At 46.5% G+C, this 23,497-nt stretch overlaps 1 protein-coding gene across 2 annotated transcripts in view; it reads left to right on the top strand.

The window, feature by feature from the left end:
• MED27 (mediator complex subunit 27) overlaps nt 1-23,497 on the top strand; it is a 219,771-nt gene that overhangs the window by 176,460 nt on the left and 19,814 nt on the right. For both annotated transcript variants that reach the window (XM_055541463.1, XM_055541464.1), the window contains exons 5-6: nt 11,661-11,768; nt 23,078-23,119. In XM_055541463.1, coding sequence (XP_055397438.1) covers nt 11,661-11,768; nt 23,078-23,119 — 150 coding nt within the window. The remainder of the gene's footprint in view (nt 1-11,660; nt 11,769-23,077; nt 23,120-23,497) is intronic.

Here is a 23,497-nt window from a genome sequence, read left to right as displayed (position 1 = left end):
CCCCTGCATCCTAGACAGCTCTGCTTAGGCTCAGGGCGCCTGCTCCCTGCACAAGCCCAGGGGTTGAGGTTGCAGGTGATTGGCTCCTCTCCCCTTCTCAGCTCACCTGGTCTTAGCTGCAAGATTTGTTACATTTGCATTGGGTAGCAGTTGGCGGCAGAGCAGAATGAAATATTTTGGCTATCCTCAACTTGCCTCCCACTTTGCAGCTTGCCTTGACATAGTGAACTAGAGATTTTCCCAATGTCATATCGCTCGGCAGATGAATGCCAGAGAAGAGACAGAGAAGACCACCCATTCAGCTCCCGCGCCCCTGCAAGGGGAGGTGCTGTGACAGGTCTCTAAGGGCACTTCCTAGAAGAGTGATGGCCTGCTGGGCAGACCCCCAGCGGCTTCATCTCCAAGCGCACCCCAGTTCTCTCTGGAGAAGCACAGTGCTCCCCTTGACTTCATGACTTGCCATGTGAACACACGGGGACCAGCACTGGAGGGCTGGTGAGAGAGCTGCTCAGTGCAGAGGGTTACCTTGGCAACCGCAAACCCGCTTCATTACCAGATGGCATTAGCGTTATTTGTGGGATCCCATGGCAGTTGCCAAGCACAGACCTGTAGCCCCATCTCTGAACATTTTGCTCCGACCACAGCCAGCACTGACTAGTACGTAGAACAGTGTCCGTCGGCCAGTATATGGTGCCCCACCATATCAGTCTGCCAGAACTCCAGGGTCATTACAACCTGCTGCGTGCAAGTGTGTTAGAACTGGCACAGTCCAGACATGAGAATATGAATCATGATAGAGTGCCATGCAGGCTGGAAAGAACATTAGGTGCACAAAGCCCCTTCTCCAGGGCCAGGGGATGAAGGGCTCACGGACCCTCTCAGCCGCATCACCTCTGAGTTGAACGAAGGCTGATGGCTGGAGCATTGTATGACTCACCATGCCGCTGGCTACATGTCTCCCAAGGATCGTCCCATCTCATTGCTCCGCAGGCCCCTCTGCACTTCACAGCTGAGTGAACAGGCACCAGCGGTGGCTGGACTTCCCTCGGTCGCCCTGCCTGTAAGTGGCAGGTGTGGCAGAGTCCAGTGCACTTGACCTTCATAGTCAGTGGCCTCCTTTGGAAGTCAGTGAGGTCAGCTCCCGTGGCAGCCTCGTCCTGTCCCCACAGCACCCGCACCTCAGGCTTACCAACTCAGCAGCCATTCAACAGGAGCGTGCTTTTGTTCAAACTTCAGCGCCCACACAGCTGACACCCCCTCTCTGCAGCATCCCTTTCGCCCAGGTGTGACAGCACGAGGGCAGATTAGCACAAGTGGTCGTCTCACTGGACCAGAGGCAGTGACCGTACTTGTTCCAGCTTTGATGTTGACTGGCTTCAGATCATTTCACCTCTGCAAAGTCCAGACGAGGGTGTGGGCCGAGCAGTGAGGACTGCCCCAGGAACGTAGTCTGTGCCGGGCCCTCTGCCGCACCCGTATCAGTGAATCGACCCCTCGGGGTCGTTCTCAGAGGGCACTCTCGGTATCTCCATCAGATGGAGGACACTGACATCCAGAGAAGGCAAGTGATGGGGCCAAGCTCTCCCATAGCAGAGCCCAGACCTCATTCCAGATGCACCTGATTCCAAAGCTCGAAACGTTGAGCTTCAAAATTGCATGTGTAGTTTCATTGTAACCATGTTAAAAATGCAAAAGGCCATAAATCTGTGCATTTGCAGCCTAGTTGAGTACCAGAGTCCTTTCTGACTATAAAAAATGAGATTTGATAAACTTCATAGCGCATGACAGGTTTGAGAGAGAATAAAAGTGAACCAGAGCCAGACTTCATAGCACCGAATGTCTGGAAGCATCCAGCTCAGGAACGGCATAGCTGAAGAGATGCTCTTGGTGAGCCTCCGACGTGCGCGCGCCCTCCCTTACGGGTGAAGCCGCGGCACAGGAGCAGCGCATGGAAAGTCTGTCTCAGCTCCGGAGTGACCAGGCAGGGGGCTGGGGGGAGTGTGACTGGCTGAGGGCGGGCATGGAGCTGGGAAGTATGATTGGTGAGGGAGCGGTATGCTGGTAGAATCTCGTGTTTAGAAAAGAAAACACTTAAACCTCAATATATAAATGAACATAGGAAAAGAAAAAAAGGGGGGTGGTAAAGGAAAAACTATCCTAGCCCAGATTCATAAAATGCAAAACAAAAATTTTAACCTGTCTAACAATGATCTGCCCCTCTCGCCCGGTTGTGGACTTGAAATACCATTTCCCACGAAAAGAACCAGAGCTGCTTATGGAAGTGGCTGATCCGTGACCTCAGGTGGGACTTGCACAGGACAGGCCTGGAGTATCGTGTATGAGGCATCAACTGTCAGAGACCAGGGTTACAACCTGACAGGCCTGGAGTGCTGTGCATCAGAGAGCAAGGAGGCCGCCTTGGAGACCGGGGTTACGACCTCACAGAGATGCCCGTGCAAAGAATTGCATCAGATACATACACCTCAGATCTGCTTCCCTTTTTGAGTTTATGCTAATGTTAAGGGGGAAAAGCTAACCCATGTGTTGATACATTGGAAGTAAACTAGAGAACTAATGCGTTATTTGAAAACTGGCAGATAAATGGAAAGAACTGACCTTTTAACCTGTCTTTCCTATATAGTAAATTCACCCATGAGGTGACCAATTAGTAGGTAGGTGGAGTTTTTCTTTACAAAAGTATTCCAGCTAATACCTGAAGGCTGGGTGATCCCCTTGGAGTACGACCATCTGTAACCCCTGGTGAATTTAATGGGTCAGCAGCTGCCAGTGGCACACACTGAGATGCCTGACCTCCCATGCTTCCTGTTGGCAAACTGTGACACCCCCGTGAAGCAGTCCTGCCAAAAATAGTAATAACAATAATCAAGCCCGCATCTCATATAATTACCAATTTATAGGAAGTACCGAGTAAGGAAGACCATGTAAAGTACACCACCAGGACGCCATCAGCAAAATCCAAGCTGGAAAACTCGATAGAGAAAATGAGCCAGTTTCTTCAACAAATAAAATGGTGGGGAGGGGATAGAGAGAAATTTTTAGTTTAGGAGAGACTTTTGAGACATCAGCCAGTCACTGGGTGTGGACCATATTCAGATCCCAAGTCAAGCAAACTTTTTTAAAATGTGGCCTTTGTGAGACTGTTGGAAATTTGAACACTGACTGGCCTGCAGATTTGATAACACTGGAGAATTCCTATTATTGTTTCAGATATGGATTGGTAGCACAGCTATCTGTTTTATTTGTTTTCAGAACCCTCCTCTTTCAGAGATCCAGACTGAAATATTTGCAGATAAAGTGATATCTTGGCTGTTATTTGTTTCCAAATAAAACAGGAAGGGAAAAGTAGGTGCTGCTGCTGCTGCTAAGTCGCTTTAGTCGTGTCCGACTCTGTGCGACCCCATAGACGGCAGCCCACCAGGCTCCCCCGTCCCTGGGATTCTCCAGGCAAGAACACTGGAGTGGGTTGCCATTTCCTTCTCCAACGCATGAAAGTGAAAAGTGAAAGTGAAGTTGCTCAGTCATGAGGGTGTAGGTAAAACAAATCTGCCAAGAGTTATTGCCATTGGGGTGGGTCCAAGGAGGTTCATACTATTTCATTTACTTTTGTATGTTTTCTTTTAAGGCTTCCATAATAAAAACTTTAAAGAAAGTAATTAAGTCAGTACTTCAGGGCAGGGGGTGGATATTATTTTGTTCTGTTGAGGTTTCCTTGTTGTTCAGTCGCTAAGTTGTGTGCGACTCTTTGTGAACCCATGTACTGCAGCAGGCCAGGTCCCTCTGTCCTCCACTGTCTCAAGGAGTTTGCTCAAATTCACATCCATCAAGTCAGTGATGCTGTCAGACCATCTCATCCTCTGCTGTTCCCTTCTCCTCTTGCCCTCAGTCTTTCACAGCATCAGGGGCTTTTCCACTAAGTTGGCTGTTCACATCAGGTGGCCAAAGTATTGGTGCTTTAGCATCAGTTTTCCAATGAAGATGCAAGGTTGATTTCCTTTAGGACTGGCTGGTTTGATCTCCTTGCTGTCCCAGGGACTTATGTTTTAATAGCACCCATTGCTGATGGGGGTGGAGAGCAGACAACAGTGTTCTTAACCCTTATGGTTAGCAGTTGGTAGATTGTATCAGAAGCTTCAAAACATTTGTACTGTTCACCCCGGTAAATTACAGCTCTACAAACCTATCCTCAGGAAATAATCCCAAACACAGGAAAAGCCAGGTGAACAAAAGTACACATTGCAGCCCAATATTAATATTAGGGAAAATTTGGAAGTGACTAACGTCCAACAATAGGTTAAAGAAATTACAGTATATCCACTCAGAATGCTAGACCCACATGTCTTGCCATTTTTGAAGACTGCACAGCAATATGGAACAATGCTTACCTCATAATTTTAAATAAAGTTTTGACTTGAAATTATATATTTAGTTTCAGTTATAAACGTGAAAAATTCAAAACCCATGAATCTTTGATAGTACAAAGATTGAAAGGAAGTACCCCAAATGTTAATGGTGATTCTCTTTGGATGGAAAGACTATAAACAATTTATTCCTTTTTTCTCTAATTTTAGATTGTCCCCTAGTAAGCCTTTATTAACTCTTACTATTAGTTAACTTTAAAATATCAAAATTCTCTTTTTATCAGTTAAAGTCACCTAGATCTTGCTTCTTTTAAGGAAACAGTTGCTCAGTTTTCTGCTTATTAGCAGAAATTCTAAGAAATTCTGTGCTTATTAGCAAAGAGAGTTAAAATATGTTGGAAATGGTAGCCCCGTTGGGGGAGGTGTGCTGGCCCATCACTGTAGCCCAGCAAGAGGCAATTAACTTCAGTGCTTATAACTTCAGTGCTTATGACTTTAATTCTGTTCAGTTCAGTCGCTCAGTTGTGTCTGACTCTGCAAGCCCAGGGATTACAGCACACCAGGCTTCCCTGTCCATCACCAACTCCCGTAGTCTGCCCAAACTCATGTCCATCGAGTCAGTGATTCCATCCAACCATCTCATCCTCTGTCGTCCCCTTCTCCTGCCTTGAGTCTTTCCCAACATCAGGGTCTTTCCCAGTGAAAAAGACCACATAGGTGGCCAAAGTATTGGAGCTTCAGCTTCAGCATTAGTCCTTCCAATAAATATTCAGGACTGATTTCCTTTAGGAATTGTTGATATTAATATTAATTAGGAATATATTAATATGAATATTGGGCTGCAGTGCATACTTGATTTCCTTTAGGAATTGACTTCGCACTCTAGGATGTCTGGCTCTAGGTGACTGATCACACTATCGTGGTTATCTGGGTCATTAAGATCTCTTTTGTATAGTTCTTCTGTGTATTCTTGCCACCTGTTCTTAATATCTTCTGCTTCTGTTACGTCCACAGACCTTTAGGATTGACTGGTTTGATCTCCCTGCAGTCCAAGGTACTCTCAAGACTCTTCCAACACCACAGTTCTAAAGCATCAATTCTTCAGTGCTCAGCCTTCTTCATGGTCCAAATCTCACATCCATACCTGACTACTAGAAAAACCATAGCTTTTTATCTAGATGGACCTTTGTTGGCAAAGTAATGTCTCTGCTTTTGATTATGCTGTCTAGGTTGGTCCTACCTTTCCTTCCAAGGAGCAAGCGTCTTTTAAGTTTGTGGCTGCAGTCACTGTCCACAGTGATTTTGGAGCCCAGGAATATTAAGTCTGTCACTGTTTCCATTGTTTTCCCATCTGTTTGCCATGAAGTGATGGGACCGGATGCCATGGTCTTAGTTTTTGAATGCTGAGTTTTAAGCCAGCTATTTCACTCTGCTCTTTCACTTTCATCAAAAGGCTCTTCAGTTTCTCTTCACTTTCTGCTGTAAGGGTGGTGTCATCTGCATATCTGAGGTTATTGATATTTCTCCCAGCAATCTTGATTCCAACTGGTGCTTCATCCAGCGCGGTGCTTCTCATGATGTACTCTGCATAGAAGTTAAACAAGCAGGGTGACTATATACAGCCTTGACATACTCCTTTCCCAATTTGGAACCACTCCATTCTTCTATGTCCATTTCTAACTGTTGCTTCTTGACCTACATACAGATTTCTCAGGAGGCAGATAAGGTGGTCTAGTATTCCCATCTCTAAGAATTTTCCATAGTTTGTTGTGATCCACATAGTCAAAGGCTTTAGTGTAGTCAATGAAGCAGAAGTAGATGTTTTTCTGGAACTCTCTTGCTTTCTCAAAGATCCAACAGATGTTGGCAGTTTGTTCTCTGGTTTCTCTACCTTTCTAAATCCAGCTTGAACATCTGGAATTTCACAGTTCACATACTGTTGAGCCTGGCTTGGAGAATTTTAAGCATTCTTTGCTACCGTGTGAGATGAGTGCAGTTGTGTGGTAGTTTGAACATTCTTTGGCATCACCTTTCTTTGGCACTGGAATGAAAACTGACCTTTCCCAGTCCACTGGGAAGTTTCCCAAATTTGGAAAATTTGGCCACTGCTGAGTTTTCCAAATTTGCTGACATATTGAGTGCAGCACTTTCACAGCATCATCTTTTAGGATTTAAAATAGCTCAGCTTGAATTCCATCGCCTCCACTAGCTTTGTCCGTAGTGATGCTTCCTAAAGCACACTAGACTTCACATTCCAGGATGCCTGGCTCTAGGTGAGTGATCACACCATCGTAGTTATCTGGATCATGATCTTTTTTGTACAGTTCTTCAGTGTATTCTTGCCACCTCTTCTTAATATCTTCTGCTTCTGTTAGGTCCATACCATTTCTGTCCTTTATCGAGCCCATCTTTGCATGAAATGTTCCTTTGGTATCTCTAATTTTCTTGAAGAGATCTCTAGTCTTTCCCATTCTATTGTTTTCCTCTATTTCTTTGCGTTGATCGTTTAGGAAGTCTTGAATCTCTTCTTGCTATTCTTTGGAACTCTGCCTTCAGATGGATATATCTTTCCTTTCCTCCTTTGCCTTTTGCTTCTCTTCTTTTCTCAGCTATTTGTAAGGCCTCCTCAGACAACCATTGTGCCTTTTTGCATTTCTTTTCCTTGGGGATGGTTTTGTTACAGCCTCCTTCCTGTACGATGTTACGAACCTCCATCCATAGTTCTTCAGGCATTCTATCAGATATAATCCCTTGAATCTATTTGTCACTTCCACTGTGTAATTGCACGGGATTTGATTTAGGTCATACCTGAATGTTCTAGTGGTTTTCCCTACTTTCTTCAATTTAAGCCTGAATTTTGGAATAAGGAGTCATGATCTGAGGCACAGTAAGCTCCAGGTCTTGTTTTTGCTGACTGTATAGAGCTTCTCCATGTTCGGCTGCAGAGAATATAATCAGTCTCATTACGGTACTGACCATGGTGCTGACTATGTGTGGAGTCATCGCGTGTGTTGTTGCAAGAGAATGTTTGCTATGACCAGTGCGTTCTCTTGGCAAAACTCTGTTAGCCTTTGCCCTGCTTCATTTTGTACTCCAAGACCAAACTTGCCTGTTATTCCAGGTATCTCTTGACTTCTTACTTTTGCATTCCAGTCCCCTATGATGAAAAGGATATCTTTTTTGGGTGTTAGTTCTAGAAGATTTTGTAAGTCTTTATAGAACCATTCAACTTCAGCTTCTTCAGCATTAGTGGTTGGGGCATAGACTCAGATTACTGTGATATGAATGGTTTGTGTTGGAAATGAACAGAGATCATTCTGTTGTTTTTGAGATTGCACCCAAGTACTGCATTTTGGACTCTTTTGTTGACTATGAGGGCTACTGCATTTCTTCTAAGGGATTCTTGCCCACAGTAGCAGATATAATGGTCATCTGAATTAAATTAGTCCATTCCAGTTGATTTTAGTTCACTGATGCCTAAAATGTTGATATTCACTCTTGCTGTCTCCTGTTTGACCACTTCGAATTTACCTTGATTCATGGACCTAACATTCCAGGTTCCTATGCAGTATTGCTCCTTGTAGCATCGGGCTTTACTTCCACCACCAGTCACATCCACAACTGGGCGTTGTTTTTGCTTTGGCTCCGTCTCTTCATTTTTTTTTTTTGGAGTTATTTCTCCACTCTTCTCCAGTAACATATTGGGCACCTACTGACCTGGGGAGTTGATCTTTCAGTGTCCTATCTTTTTGCCTTTTCATCCTGTTCATGGGGTTCTCAAGGCAAGAATACTGAAGTGGTTTGCCATTCCCTTCTCCAGTGGACTACGTTTTGTCAGAACTCTCCACCATGACCCATCCATCTTGGGTGGCCTACACGACATGGCTTCTAGTTTCATTGACTTAGGCAAGGCTGTGATCCATGTCATCTTTTTGATTAGTTTTCTGTGATTGTGGTTTTCATTCTGTCTGCCTTCTGATGGATAAGGATAAGAGGCTTGTGGAAGCTTCTTGATGGGAGGGACTTCAGTGCTTATGACTACCAAATTGTAACTGGGTTCCTTTCCTTCCCTTGCTTCCTTCCAAGACTACACGTAAATTAAAGGCAGTTTCTGTTCCTGCCTTGGCGGTTTATTGGCATCCTTAAACAGTGATTTCTCATTTTACAAGAAATGACCCATTAAATGTTACATGGTATAGCAGAATTTAAAAGTACTATGCAGATGTAAGATGCTTTTATTAACATTCTCTTAAATATAAACAAAAGTATCATGTTTTTTTCTTAACCTTTTTATATTCTGTACCATTGAGGGCATATAGAAATACAGATCAACTCAGCATTATTGAAGGAACCCGGTATTAGTAATGTTCACCGACACCCGGGACTGATCAAGGAGAGAAACTGTTGTTATTGGGGACAGTAGGGTGAAGATGATGCTGTGAAAGTGCTGCACTCAATGTGTCAGCAAATTTGGAAAACTCAACAGTGGCCACAGGACTGGAAAAGGTCAGTTTTCATTCCAATCCCTAAGAAAGGCAATGCCAAAGAATGCTCAAATTACCGCAGAATTGCACTCATCTCACATGCTAGTAAAGTAATGCTCAAAATTCTCCAAGCCAGGCTTCAGCAATACGTGAACCATGAACTTCCAGATATTCAAGCTGGTTTTAGAAAAGGCAGAGGAACCAGAGATCAAATTGCCAACATCCTCTGGATCATCGAAAAAGCAAGAGAGTTCCAGAAAAACATCTATTTCTGCTTTATTGACTATGCCAAAGCCTTTGACTGTGTGGATCACCACCACAAACTGTGGAAAATTCTGAAAGAGATGGGCATACCAGACCACCTGACCTGCCTCTTGAGAAATCTGTATGCAGGTCAGGAAGCAACAGTTCGAACTGGACATGGAACAACAGACTGGTTCCAAATAGGAAAAGGAGTACGTCAAGGCTGTATACTGTCACCCTGCTTATTTAACTTCTATGCAGAGTACATCATGAGAAACGCTGGACTGTAAGAAGCACAAGCTGGAATCAAGATTGCCGGGAGAAATATCAATAACCTCAGATATGCAGATGACACCACCCTTATGGCAGAAAGTGAAGAAGAACTAAAGAGCCTCTTGATGAGATGATAGTGGAAAAGTTAAAAAGTGGAAAAGTTGGCTGAAGGCTCAACATTCAGAAAACTAAGATCATGGCATCTGGTCCCATCACTTACTTCATGGCAAATAGATGGGGAAACAATGGAAACAGTGACAAACTTTATTTTGGGGGGCTCCAAAATCACTGCAGATGGTGATTGCAGCCATGAATTTAAAAGACACTTGCTCCTTGGAAGAAAAGTTACGACCAACCTAGACAGCATATTCAAAAGCAGAGACGTTACTTTGCCAACAAAGGTCCGTCTAGTCAAGGCTATGGTTTTTCCAGTAGTCATGTATGGATATGAGAGTTGGAGTATAAAGAAAGCTGAGCGCCGAAGAATTGATGCTTTTGAATTGTGGTGTTGGAGAAGACTTTTGAGAGTCCCTTGGACTACAAAGCGATCCAACCAGTCCATCCTAAAGGAAATCAGTCCTGGGTGTTCATTGGAAGGACTGATGTTGAAGCTGAAACACCAGTACTTTGGCCACCTGATTCGAAGAACTGACTCATATGAAAAGACCCTGATGGTGGGAAGGATCGATGGCAGGAGGAGAAGGGGATGACAGAGGATGAGATGGCTGGATGGCATCACTTACTCAGCGGATATGGGTTTGGGTGAACTCTGGGAGTTGGTGACAGACAGGAAGGTTTGGCATGCTGCGTTTCATGGGGTCGCAAAGAGTCAGAGATGACTGAGCGACTGAACTGAACTGAACTGAGGGTAAAAACTGTAGGAAATGGGGAATAAGGGAAGGCTGGCAGGAGGTGGCACCCCCAGAAACAGCCTGCACGCTGGAGTTGCAACATTAGCAGTGCTGTTGGCGGGGAGACTCTGGTCTGAGCCCAGAGGGTTCCCTGTAGCCAATTCTGTGATGTCAGAGCTTCACGGAACAGCCTAGACAGTGGGCCTTGGTTTGGGACCTGTGCCCAGTCTGTCTGTAGGGTCTCATCTAGGAGATGAAAAGAAGAGGCCTGACAAAGTATCGGAAGGGTTATGTGAGCCCCTTAAAGAATGGAAGGTGCTGTCTGTCTTGAGGGCTGAGTCTGTTCAGCAAGCACATCAGGTTGTTTTTCCCCTTTGTGGTGGTTTAGTCTCTCAGTCGTGTCCAGCTGTTTTGCAGACCCATGGACTGTAGCCCGCCAGGCTCCTCTGTCCATTGCATTCTCCTGGCAAGAATACTGGAGTGGGTTCCCATCACCTACTCTAGGGGAGCTTTCCGACCCAGGGATCAAACCAGCACCTCCAGCATTGGCAGGCAGATTCTTTACTACTGAGCCACCTGGGGAGCCTCTTTCCCCTGGCGTATATGAAACTGCACTTTTTATAGCTGGTGTTGGTAATGCCTGTTTGTCTTTGGCTGCACCACATGGCCTGCCAGACCCGAGTTCCCCAGCCAGGGACTGAACCTGTACTGCTGCAGTGGAAGCACCGTCTTAACCACTGGACCACCAGGGAAGTCCTGGTACTTAGGTTCAAGAGAGGAAAAACGCTTAAATGTATTTACAGGATCGTGTTCCTTTTTGGAGGTAAAACTCAACTACTTCTTATGTACCTTCAGAACTGCTCCACTTTTCCACCAGCTGTTAAAAATAGACAGTTCGACCAGGGGGTGTCTGGTGTCTGTATTGTACTCCCTGCATATCCCGTGAGTGTATGAAGGGTCATTCCATCGTGTGAAACAAATGTGCTCACTAACTCCTGCAAGGCCTCCGTCGTAGGGTCACCTTTCAAGAAAGTAATCTTAAGACAGAAAAAAATAAAAGGGAAATTTGCTTTATCCAGCAAACAGACATTTAGAACTTATTCTGAGAGTTTATAAGTCAAAATTATAAGTAAATTCAGGGTTAGATGAGCTGGGACCTGCACCACCTTAAATGCCTTAGGAGGCTGGCACAAGGGTGACCACCATGCCTGCCTTCCTCCACGCATCCACTGGTGCATGTCTCGGAAGCAGACAGAGGTGGCTTTCTGCTCGTTGTGTTGCTAGCATGTGTGGTTCATGTGTGCATGGGGGAGCGTTCAGGTTGCCAGCGTGTGTGGTTCGCGTGTGCACAGGGGAGCGTTCAGGTTGCCAGCTTGTGTGGTTCACGTGTGCACGGTGAGCACTCAGGTTTGCCCCCTGTGTTTTGCCAGGTGACCTTGGGAAAGGTGTTGAAAGTGATCGTCGTCATGCGGAGCCTGTTCATCGATCGAACGATAGTGAAGGGGTATAATGAAAACGTCTACACAGAAGATGGCAAGGTAAGCATGCTGGCGTCTTTTGTTTTCTCCGTTATTTTCTGTATCCCAGAACAAATGTATTCGAGTACCAGATGAATGACATTAAACACTGGCAATCATAACTGTGAAATGATCAACAAACGTAGATTTATCAGTGTGAAGCCGAACGCTTTACAAAAAAACATTTCTCTCCCCTTGCATTTTTCATCAAGCTTCTGCTTTTTTCCTTTAAGCCTGATACCCTTAGTTGAATTTCTAATTTATCACCTTGGACCCCAGTTGCCTCATTAAATGTGTCTTCTGAGGAAATGGATTTCTTTCTTTTCTTTCCTTTTTTCCCCCCTCTGCCTAGTCATGCAGCACATCAATAGCCTAGGGTTCAGCATTTTGCTTTTCCAAGAACCATGAGGAAAATTCAAGTAAGTCTGACACACACCTGCCGTCCAGCCTTTTCCTCAGAACTAAGGGGCACCCCAGAAGCTGCTTGTCCATAGTGGTACATGTTGAATACTGCTGTTGAAAAAAGAGGAGTCATTTCCATGGTTGAGCTGCTTCATGGGACGCCCACCTGTGTGAAGCCCTGACTCCTCTGGACTGCACACTCTCCGTATGGAGATCGAGCACGAGAGGATGCTAACAGAAGCTGACAGGGTGCATTCATGTTTGCTTCCAGAGCGTGATGAGCGTTCTGCCAGAGAAACCACCCAGGTGTGCCCTGGTCACTTCTGGCACTGAGCCTCCGTCTTCCCCTCTCCCTGGAGCTTTCCCTTCTTTTCATGAATCCCATTAAAATGTAAAAGTTTGTTAGTACCAGCACTTAGCACCCAACGCCCACATTATAATGAGGATAGGACGCTCTCCAAAAACAGGTGACGAATGTAGCTTAGCACATACCTGTGCATTATGTAAGAGGTGTGACCCATACAGTAACGAGGTCTGTATTTTGATCAAGGAACCCAGCATTTTCTAATTTCCACTTTCCGCTCCAGTGTTGTCACTGTGGGCAGCTACTCTCACTCCCAGGGCTCTGCCAGGTTCTCATGAATCTCCCCATGGAGAGGAAAGCTTATTCCTCAAGGGAAGCTTTCCCCTTTCTTTTTGGAAAGACTAAAATGCCTCTGGAGCAAGGGTGGAGAATAAAGTAGATAATCGGGGGAAGCATGACCCATGGTGTGTGTGACTCGTCAACTCTGATGGCGAATCTAAGCCAGAAATCCCAAACTCCTTCCCAACAGTAGAGGCAAGACTGGGTCAGGGGAGACTCTGGCCCAGAGCCCGAGTCAGTGGTCATTTTTGTGGCCTCTGTTCGTGATTTACAGCTTCATAGTCACCCCTGGTGTGAGTCTCAGCCCGTGCTCTCCGAGGACTTACAAATACGTAAAAGCTGTATACTAGAAGAGAAACTGAATTCAGGACACAAGTGAAGCATACTCTGAACTTAGAGTACAAGGAGTAGTTCAGTTCAGATCAGTCGCTCAGTCATGTCTGACTCTTTGCAACCCCATGAATCGCAGCAGGCCAGGCCTCCCTGTCCATCACCAACTCCCGGAGTTCACCCAAACTCACGTCCATCGAGTCAGTGATGCCATCCAGCCATCTCATCCTCTGTCGTCCCCTTCTCCTCCTGCCCCCAATCCCTCCCAGCATCAGAGTCTTTTCCAATGAGTCAACTCTTCACATGAGGTGGCCAAAGTACTGGTGTTTCAGCTTCAGCATCATTCCCTCCAAAGAAATCCCAGGGCTGATCTCCTTCAGAATGGACTGGTCGGATCTCCTTGCAGTCCAAGGGACTTCTTCAACACCACAGTTCAAAAGCATCAATTCTTCTGCACTCAGCCTTCTTCACAGTCCAACTCTCACATCCATACATGACCACTGGAAAAACCATAGCCTTGATTAGACGGACCTTTGTTGGCAAAGTAATGTCTCTGCTTTTGAATATGCTATCTAGGTTGGTCATAACTTTCCTTCCAAGGAGTAAGCGTCTTTTAATTTCATGGCTGCAGTCACCATCTGCAGTGATTTTGGAGCCCCCCCAAAATAAAGTCTGACACTGTTTCCACTGTTTCCCCTTCTATTTCCCATGAAGCGATGGGACCGGATGCCATGATCTTCATTTTCTGAATGTTGAGCTTGAAGCCAACTTTTTCACTCTCCACTTTCACTTTCATCAAGAGGCTTTTTAGTTCCTCTTCACTTTCTGCCATAAGGGTGGTGTCATCTGCATATCTGAGGTTATTGATATTTCTCCTGGCAATCTTGATTCCAGCTTGTGCTTCTTCCATCCCAGCGTTTCTCATGATGTACTCTGCATATAAGTTAAATAAGCAGGGTGACAGTATACAGCCTTGACGAACTCCTTTTCCTATTTGGAACCAGTCTGTTGTTCCATGTCCAGTTCTAACTGTTGCTTCCTGACCTGCATACAGATTTCTCAAGAGGCAGGTCAGGTGGTCTGGTATGCCCATCTCTTTCAGAATTTTCCACAGTTTGTGGTGGTGATCCACACAGTCAAAGGCTTTGGCATAGTCAATAAAGCAGAAATAGATGTTTTTCTGGAACTCTCTTGCTTTTTCGATGATCCAGAGGATGTTGGCAATTTGATCTCTGGTTCCTCTGCCTTTTCTAAAACCAGCTTGAACATCAGGAAGTTCACGGTTCACATATTGCTGAAGCCTGGCTTGGAGAATTTTGAGCATTACTTTACTAAGAGTTGACTCTTTGGAAAAGACTCTGATGCTAGGAGGGATTAGGGGCAGGAGGAGTAGGGGACGACAGAGGATGAGATGGCTGGATGGCATCACTGACTCGATGGACGTGAGTTTGGGTGAACTCCGGGAGTTGGTGATGGACAGGGAGGCCTGGCATGCTGCGATTCATGGGGTCGCAAAGAGTCGGACACGACTGAGCGACTGAACTGAACTGAACTGAGATGAGTGCAATTGTGTGGTAGTTTGAGCATTCTTTGGCATTGCCTTTCTTTGAGATTAGAATGAAAACTGACCTTTTCCAGTCCAGTGACCACTGCTGAGTTTTCCAAATTTGCTGGCATATTGAGTGGAACACTTTCACAGCATCATCTTTCAGGATTTGAAATAGCACAAGGAGTAGAGGTTTTGCCTACTCTGCAGCACCCACATCAGTCTTAACATGATATTTATTTAAATGCCCCATACTGAAAGTGTCCAAAATCATGCAAAGGCTTTGCCACCTAGTTGATACTCAGTAAGTTGTAACTAGTATTGTTTTTATTCTGCACTTAAATCCAGTAGTTAGAGAATGGTCTCACATGCATATGTTCTAGAATTTCTCTCTGATTCCTCCTCCTCAGCTATTTGGGGTAGTCCTTTCCTCCCCTCTACCCGCTTGACTCCCAGACTCCCCAGGGGCTCCCTCCCGGCTGCAGTCCTGCCTCTCAGCCACCCTCGTGTCCTTGCGGGTTCCCGTGTCCCCTCGTAGAGATCCCCGCTGATGTGTGTCAGAGTCAGACCTCCTCCCCAGCTGCACCTCAGGTTCAACCTGTCCAAAATCAGCCTCAACGCCCCTGGGCCGGTCCCCACCCAGGGTGCCTGTGCCAGCCAACTGCTCAGGCCTGCCTCCTCCATTCAGAGTCTGTTGGCAGGCTCTGGCGAGTCTCCCTCTATCCCTGCAGCCGGGCGCCTCCTGTCCATCTCCACTTCTCACTTCTCCTTGTTTCTCCACCAAGTTGCAGCCTCGGCCTCCTCACTTCCTGTGTCTAGTCCTGCTTCCCTCCCCCGTCTGTCCTTCACTTGGCCTCCAGAGCCATCTTCCTGAAATACACAGTCAAGGGGGTGATTTCTTGCTTTTTGCCATCCCCCATTGCCCAGAGCAGAAAAGTGGCATATAAGTAGACGTTGGGCACAAAGCAGTCCACAATTGAAAGAGTTCGGGAAACTTGGGGTTAGAGAAAGTTCTACAGTAAAAGTGGGACTCTTTACTGTAGAAATGCTTAGAGATTGGAGTCTGCCTGTGTGCCCTTTGTGAATCTCCCAAGACGGGTGTGTAGTATACAGTCTCTTCCTAACCAGTTTGACCATCCGTTTTTTTTTCTTCCTTTATTCTTGGAGCGTGTGGTGACATTGGCGTTTGGCAAAACACTCTTCTGAAATCTCTGGCTTGTAGAATAAAATCCAGACCCCTAAGCGAGACATAGAACTGCCTAGTGATCTGGCGCCTGCCCCCTGTCCTAACCTCATCTGCCGTCATTCTCTGCCCGTGTTTTGTCTTACCTTCCGGCCTTTTGTGCTCCTTGTGGCTCTCCGAATGTTCCAGGTTCTTCCACATGCTTAACACCTGCTCTGTGCCCTTGACCTGGGATGTTTGCACCTCCTGCTCAGCTGACATACTTACTCTTCCCTTTGCACTGACCGAATGCCATCTCTCTTCTCGTCCTGTCCCCCTTCCCCTGGAGGCCTCTTCTATGCGCATGGGCTCCAGAGAGAGCAGGCCTGGGTTTCCCTCAACTTATAGCACAAATCACCATCATCACTCTTGCCTCTGTGGTGTTTTGAACAGTCATTTTCTCGTACCGGGACTAGTACATCCTAGTTGCTTGTTGACGTGTCTGCCTCATAATTAATAAAAATACTGGCGCACTCCATGTTTGTTCTGACAGGCCTTGTACAAAGCAGACTGAACCTCCAGTGGTCACAGAATCCTAGGGACCACTGTTAGACTCATATTTCTGATAAGGAGCCTGAGACCCAGAGTGGTAAAGTGGCTGCCCCCAGTCACACACGGAGCCAGTTCTCAAACCTCCCTCTGCCAGCAGCTCCTCAAGGGCCCAGGCTCTGTCCTGAGTGTCTTTGCCTCCTGTGGATACACAGCAGGGCCTGGAACACAGTAGCGTAATAATGTGTGGGAGGGGATAATGAAAAAGCCCACTGGGGATATGAAAATGCTTTAGCTGGGATGGAAAAGTGGAGAGTCAGAAATTAGAGACAGGAAACAAGGAAATTAGAGATGGGTACTAGACAAAGCAGCAGGGACTGATGTCATCACTTCAGTCCAGTGGCTCAGTCGTGTCCGACTCTTTGTGACCCCATGAACCGCAGCACGCCAGGCCTCCCTGTCCATCACCAACTCCTGGAGCCCACCCAAACTCATGTCCATTGAGTCAGTGATGCGATCCAACCATCTCATCCTCTGTCGTCCCCTTCTCCTCGTGTCCTCAACCTTTCCCAGCATCAGGGTCTCTCGTCATAAGTAAAGAACAAAGGAGGTACACACGCGTGCACACGGGTCATAGTTTCCTGATGAGAGATGAGCGTGGGTCTCTGTTCCCCAGAAGGAAGGTGAATGTGTGCCCGGGAGCCTGAATTCTCCTGAGTCATTTCACAGAGGGGACCCGGGAGGCCCCCTGCTCCCTGTTACAACGGCATACATTGGTCCCAGTGATCTGCAGGGACCCTGAAAGTCAGAAGAGCAGGGCTGAGAGGATGGAGTCCCCTTGTTACTTTAAAGGCACATCTACCACATTTGGCAGAGAAGCACTCACACGACTGCTCTGCCCAGAAACTACACCTAGCCAATTTGATCAGCGCCCCCTCCCCTTTTTTTTCAGAGTACTTTACAAATGATAAAGTCACGCAGACATTATTAGTGTTCTGTTTTCAGAAGCGATCCTGGTATATGTGAACTTCAGTATTTATATACACTTGCATCAGTGTCGTCTGTGTGTTGAACCGTCTGGCGCATCCCAGATGAAACGTGGCATTCGGAAGGACACTGGCGCTCGAGGTGTGGTCCATGAGAGCCAGTCTCTGCCTGCACTTGTGCTGTTCCAGAGGCACAGCCCTGCATTTGCTGAGCTGGTGCCTGAGTGCTTGCCTGGGGTGGGCCGCTGCCGGACCCAGTGGCTGTGGCTTCGAAAGCCTTGCCTCACCTTCCAAGGGTCCGAATTCCTCCTGCCTGTGCAGTTGTGTCTTCCAAATCCAAGGCAGCCAGCTTCTAAATGGTTTACTTAGCTGCTCTGGCACAACAGCAGCCCTGAGCCACCCCCAAGTCCCAGCTCCGGCAGGTCCCCCACCCCCATTACAGTCCCACCAAGCCTGTCTGTCACTCTGCACTAACAACCACCACCTCTACCCTGATCATCCTCTTTACCTGGATGCATATTTTTGATGCCAAGCACCAGTAGATTAATTCCTCTAATAAAACATAAAAATGCTGCCAAGACTTGCCGGCCCGCTCTGCCTGTCGTCAGGGAGGAGCCCAGAGCCCTGACTCAGCATGCTAAGAGTCCGCTTGAGGTTGACTACCTGGCCGGTGTTATGACTTCACACAGTCAGACCTAGCTGGAAAAAAATGCAAGTGTCTCCATTGAATTTATCTTATTAGGGGATTTAGGTTATGTTAATGCTATAGCTTCATTAATTACCCCATATCAATAATAAAAAAAAAAAAAGCAGCTTTTAGCCTCCTAGCGCAAGAGAGGAGAAGAAATGGTGGTATCAAAGGGAACCTTCAAAGACAGCCAGAGCTGTCTCCAGGGTAATTTCTGATCCCCGCATTCTTCCCACTTCAAAGTTGGATGTGTGTGTGTGTTTGGGTCGAGGAGGCTGGGGGAAGCTTGAATCTGATTTCTCTAATAAGTGTTGGCATCAGCCCTGTTTGATATTAGATGCAGGGAACATTTTGATTTGTTATAGCCTTTGAAATTGTTCAGACGACCTTCAGAAAAATGGCCTCTTGTTACTTTGGGGGAAGGGTGAAAGCTGGGGAAGGGGAATCCGGTTTAATTCGTATGCCGAGGATGCCCTGAAATGGTGCTCTCAGCAGTTTTTTTTAGTAACGAATGTATGTCCTGATTGAAAGTGAAAAGTTGAAGAAGAACAGACCTGTAAAACTCCTTCACTTTTCTATTCTCCGGGGGAGAGTGGGCAGACTTAAGCAGATGACCCAGTAGAAGTCTGTGCCCTGACTTGGATGGCTGTGGAGGAGTCCATCACCATTGCAGCTTTATAGCACCCCGCCCCTCCTGACCCATCACCTGTTGACCTTGCAGGATGAAGCTACTAGGAAATGAAAGCTCTAGAAGCTGACGTCTCTGTGAGGCTTACAAGTTTTATTTGAAAGTGTCAGTGTAAGATCATTTATAGTTCATTGCAGTATTTTTTTGAAATGCAGAACTGGTAGCTTTCTGATGAGCTGCCGTCGTCTTCACTTGCCACTAAAGGAACTTGAGTGCCGATGGTGTCACATGACCTGGCCTGGAAGGTTTCTCATCTTGAACTTTGCAGGAATGCCCCCTGCCCTTTGAACTGACAGCTTGGGGAACACCATGTGAGTCCCCTTCCATCTGGATTATAGCTGCAGGGCCCTCTTACTCCTGGGTTAAGAGCTAAGGCCTCTTTTTTGTTAGCTGTTAGTTTTATATCGGGGTACAGCCAATTACCAAGGTTGTGGTAGTCTCAGGTGAACAGGGAAGGGCCTCAGCCATATATACACATGTATCCGTTCTCCCCCAAACTCCCCTCCCATCCAGGCTGCTGTATGACATTGAGCAGAGCTCCCTGTGCTATGCAGTAGGTCATTGTTGGTTGTCCATTTTAAATAGAGCAGTGTGTACATGTCCATCCACACTCCCTGATTGTCCCATCCCTCGATCCTTCCCCCAGCAACCATAAGTTGGTTCACTAAGAATCACTGACCTGGTTTTGAATTCTCTACCACATATTAACTGTGTGATGTCGGACAAGTCCCTTAACTTCTCTGAGCTTCAGTGTTCTCAGCTGTGAATTGGAAATAATTTTATCATCACCATGCAACTGCTGAGAGACTTTAGAAAGATAACACAGGTCAGTGTAGGCTAAGCACATAGTCATCAGCAAACGGCATCCATCCTCCCTGGTGGGGCCAGAGATGCCGCTGCTGGTGGCCGCCGTCATGGTCAGCGTTCGTGGGCCTGCTGGTCTGGGGGTGTTCGGACTTTTCTCTTCGGTGAGTAAAATTGACTGTCACTGCTCTCACCATTTCTTCCTGTGCCTCAAGAGGACCTTTGATGTCTGACGTGAAACCTGAGAGCAGGTGTGTCTGTGCTGAAGCAGTTGGTCGTTGAGGGGTGTGTTTCCATTTTACCTGAGGAGAGGCCCCCTTCCCACCTGTAAGATACTCTGGTCCCTGGAGTCTGACGGGCTGCTCCTAAAATGGCAGGTTCAGCCCCAATTACCAGAAAGTTGACTTTTCCATTTTAAGATCTGTCTAAGTCCTGCCCAGAATACTGAGGGGATGCTCTCATTTGTTTTTCTTGACACTATAGTTCAGAATCATTTCTCATTCATGGGGCTGAAAGTTTTGTAGCTTCCAGAATCCTCATTTTTGAGTATCACAGCCAACAAAGAATCAGTAGCCATGCCCTCCTCTGCGACAAATAAGCTGAAGCTAATAAATATTCACTTGGCTCTGTCCCGGCTCCCTGAAACAAGTTTCTGAAATCTTCCCGGCCCTGAGGAGAGGCAGGGCACTGACTCCAGAACACTTGCTTAAATGGCTTTCTTCGGCATAAATCTAGCAGAAAATCAAGGACAAACTGCCTGCTGTGCCTTCCCAGCAAAGGGGGAAGCCATTGCCCTCGGATTCCTCTCTCAGCCCCGCGCACCTGGGAGATCGTTGTATTGCCTAATGTCCTTCTATCCCAGATGGTCAGAACCAGTCCCTGGGGTCCTGAATAATATGTTTAAACTGCCTTCCAAAAGAGCAGTGTGCTCACTTGGAATGAGCTAAGTATGTTTTGAGAAGTCAGTTTAGCTAGAGGGTCCACCTCTTAATTAAACCTGTGCATACTTCTCTCTGGATAATTTTTCTATTTAAAACATTTTGCAGGTTCTGAAGGGCTGGGTTTTTTTTAATATGTATATAATTTTCTCTTCTGAATGAAGACTAACTTGTCAGTCTCTGTGCGGATTCTTCCTCTTTTCTCTTTCCGTGGCCCTGGGTTTGTGTCTGCCTGTGTGTGATGGGAACAGGCAGGAAGGATCAGCAGCAGAGAACTTCAGCAGCAGCAGCAGCTGTGGACTGAAAATGGAAAGAGCTAGATTCGTTCCAAGTTCAGGCACTGATGTGACTTTTCCCAAAATTTAGATTTAGAATCTTTGGCATCTCCCTGTCATCTTGGAACTAAGACTAAAAGATGCAAAAAGTCATTCTCATTCCTTCCACAATGTCTGAATAGTCTTTAAATGTAACGTTTGTGAAGCTCTGGGCTAAACCGCGACACTAAGATCATGATATGAACCTGACTTATCCTCCCAGATATGACCGGCTACCCAGCAATTTTCTTCAACAGAACTGCTAATGTAGGAAATTAATAATTTTGTATGCGTATTTGGAGATTTCCTTCAGAGTTATCTGGGGGTAACATGTCACTTTTCTCCCTTCAAGTTGCTAACCTATCCAATTAAAAATCTAATGTCTGAAGAGATTTAAAATTCTTACACTATCCATTAGGTTAAAGTGAGGGGCAGTGACTAAAAACTGACACCCTCTTTCTGGAGAGCAGTTCAGCCAGGGTAGAAGGAGAGCGGTCAGGTGGGGGCTTCTGTGGAAATGCAGGAAGGGGGTGGTTCTGCAGTGGGTGTGGCGGGAAGCAGACCGATTGAAATCAGTGTTCAGTCACAGCTCTTCCTTCATTGTTCCTGGACTTGGATCTGCTAAACTTACCCTGTCCAGCAGGAACCTGCCGAGGGCTGGAGAGGGTGGGGGGCTCCTCTGTACCACACAGGTTCTTCTACTTAAGACCAGGAAGAACCAGAAGAGCTGCACACGTGCCTGTTCCCAGCCCAACCTTTCCCTCCTGAGGACGGTTTTCAGAAAACCCTCAGAACAGAGACAGACTTCCAGCCTGTCCCACATCAGGTGCAGCACTTCCGGTCTTCCTAGAGCAGTCTTCCCAGCTGATGGCTCCTGATCCTCCTAGGCGCTCCAGAGTCAACACACAACACACAGGCTGAAGTAGCCATGTCTCAGCTTCCCGCCGTGACCACTGGCCAACCTCAAAGGCGAATTTCAAGAGGCACACTGACCAGGCGTTTCAATTTGCTCCACTCTTGAACTCATATATTAAAGCTGACTTCTGAGCACCCATGGGACCTCCTGACGGCCCCTCTTTTAATCTGCAGTTTCCTCACTGTACTGGGGGTGGGGGGTAATTCTATTTTTCCATACTCCCTTTTGTTCTAACCTCTTGAAACAGTGAGAAAGCATTGATTTAATTTCTCATACAACCTGTCAAACCAGAGTGGCTTGGTTAGACAGCCACGGAGCATCCCATTCAAGACCAACTGTGGCCCGAGGACTGGACTCTGAACTCTGCCCACATTCCATCTCAGACCGCTGTTTCCCCGACCAAGGGTTCCTGACACAGGGCTTCATCACAGTGAACCTGTGGAGCCCTGTGAAAACAAGTGGACAAATCAGTATATTCTCGGGCCCACTCCAGACCTTTTAATTCAGACATTCCAGGGAAGGGACCAAGAAATCTGTAGATTAAAAAACAAAAAATTCCCTAAGGGCCTCTGATGCCAGGCATGTTTGAGCACCACCAAGCGAGCCCATCCATAAGAAGCTCCTCCACATTACTGTGGGCAGTTGAATGGCTCCAAATGCAGTCTCACCATCTGGGAAGAAAGGTTGCTGATGGGACCAGCTCCCCAGGCTCGTCCTGGGGATGGTAGGAGAGGGCACGTGGAAGGCCCAGGGCGTGCCTGGCAGGGGGCAGGTTTTCAACAGCAGGGGTCTGCTTTCCTCCGCACGTGCCTGGGACATGGCCCTATCCTGTGCCAGGATGGTGTAAACAGAATAAATAAAAGCGTCAGTCAGTTTTAAGTGTGATGAAAATATTTAATTTTTGAAAGGATAAAGAGAAGCAAGACAACAAGTATGGGAATGATATTTTAAAACCGAGTAACTGGGCGATGCCTCTTGGACAAGTGACGTTTGAGCCAAAAGAAGTATACGAGGAGCTGTGCGAGGGTTTGTGGGGGAAGCAGTCCAGGTGCCGCAGGTGCAGGGGTCCTGGGGCAGGGCTGACCTGACCGCAGCGGTCGAGTGATGCAGGAGCACCGAGGAGGAGTCAGTGTTAGAACAGTGGGCACGGGGCCATGGGCGTGGCAGGTGCCTCACGCTGACTGCTTTTTGTCTCTTCAGTTCATCTCCTTAAATCACCACAATTGATAAAGAAGAAATCCAGCATGTGTTTTTCTTATAATCATAGGGTTTTTCCAAGCTTAGTAATAGTAGTTACAATATCATTTCTTAGAGTCCACAGTTCTAAAATTGATGCTGATATTTTATCTCTTTCCCCCCCACAGCTTGATATATGGTCCAAATCCAACTATCAAGTGTTCCAAAAGGTGAGTTTTCCTTTTTGCTTCTTCCTCAAGAGGCTTTTAGGGAAATGCGATGACTTCGAGGTGGAAATATTGGTCTTAAATCAGAGACCTTTTAAAAAGTGAAAAAGCCAGACACAGAATTCTGCTCAGTGTAGGATTCCATTTATGTGACATTCTGGGAAAGACAAAACATCAGTGACAGAAATCAGAGCAGTGATTGCCAGGGCTTGGGCGTGAGGGCAGGAGATGGTCCCCAGAGGGGTGTCGAACAACATGTTTGGGTGATGGAAATATTCTTTGTCATAATTATGGGATCACGCAACTGTATGTTTCAAAACTCACAGACTAAATGCCTACAAAGGGCAAATTTTACTATGTATAAATTATACATTTAAAGAA

Source organism: Bubalus kerabau, chromosome 11 (genome assembly GCF_029407905.1).
Source record: "Bubalus kerabau isolate K-KA32 ecotype Philippines breed swamp buffalo chromosome 11, PCC_UOA_SB_1v2, whole genome shotgun sequence".
NCBI classification, from domain to species: Eukaryota; Metazoa; Chordata; class Mammalia; order Artiodactyla; family Bovidae; genus Bubalus; species Bubalus kerabau.
Note: the sequence above shows the minus strand (reverse complement) of the source record. Positions and strands in the feature narration are given on the sequence as shown.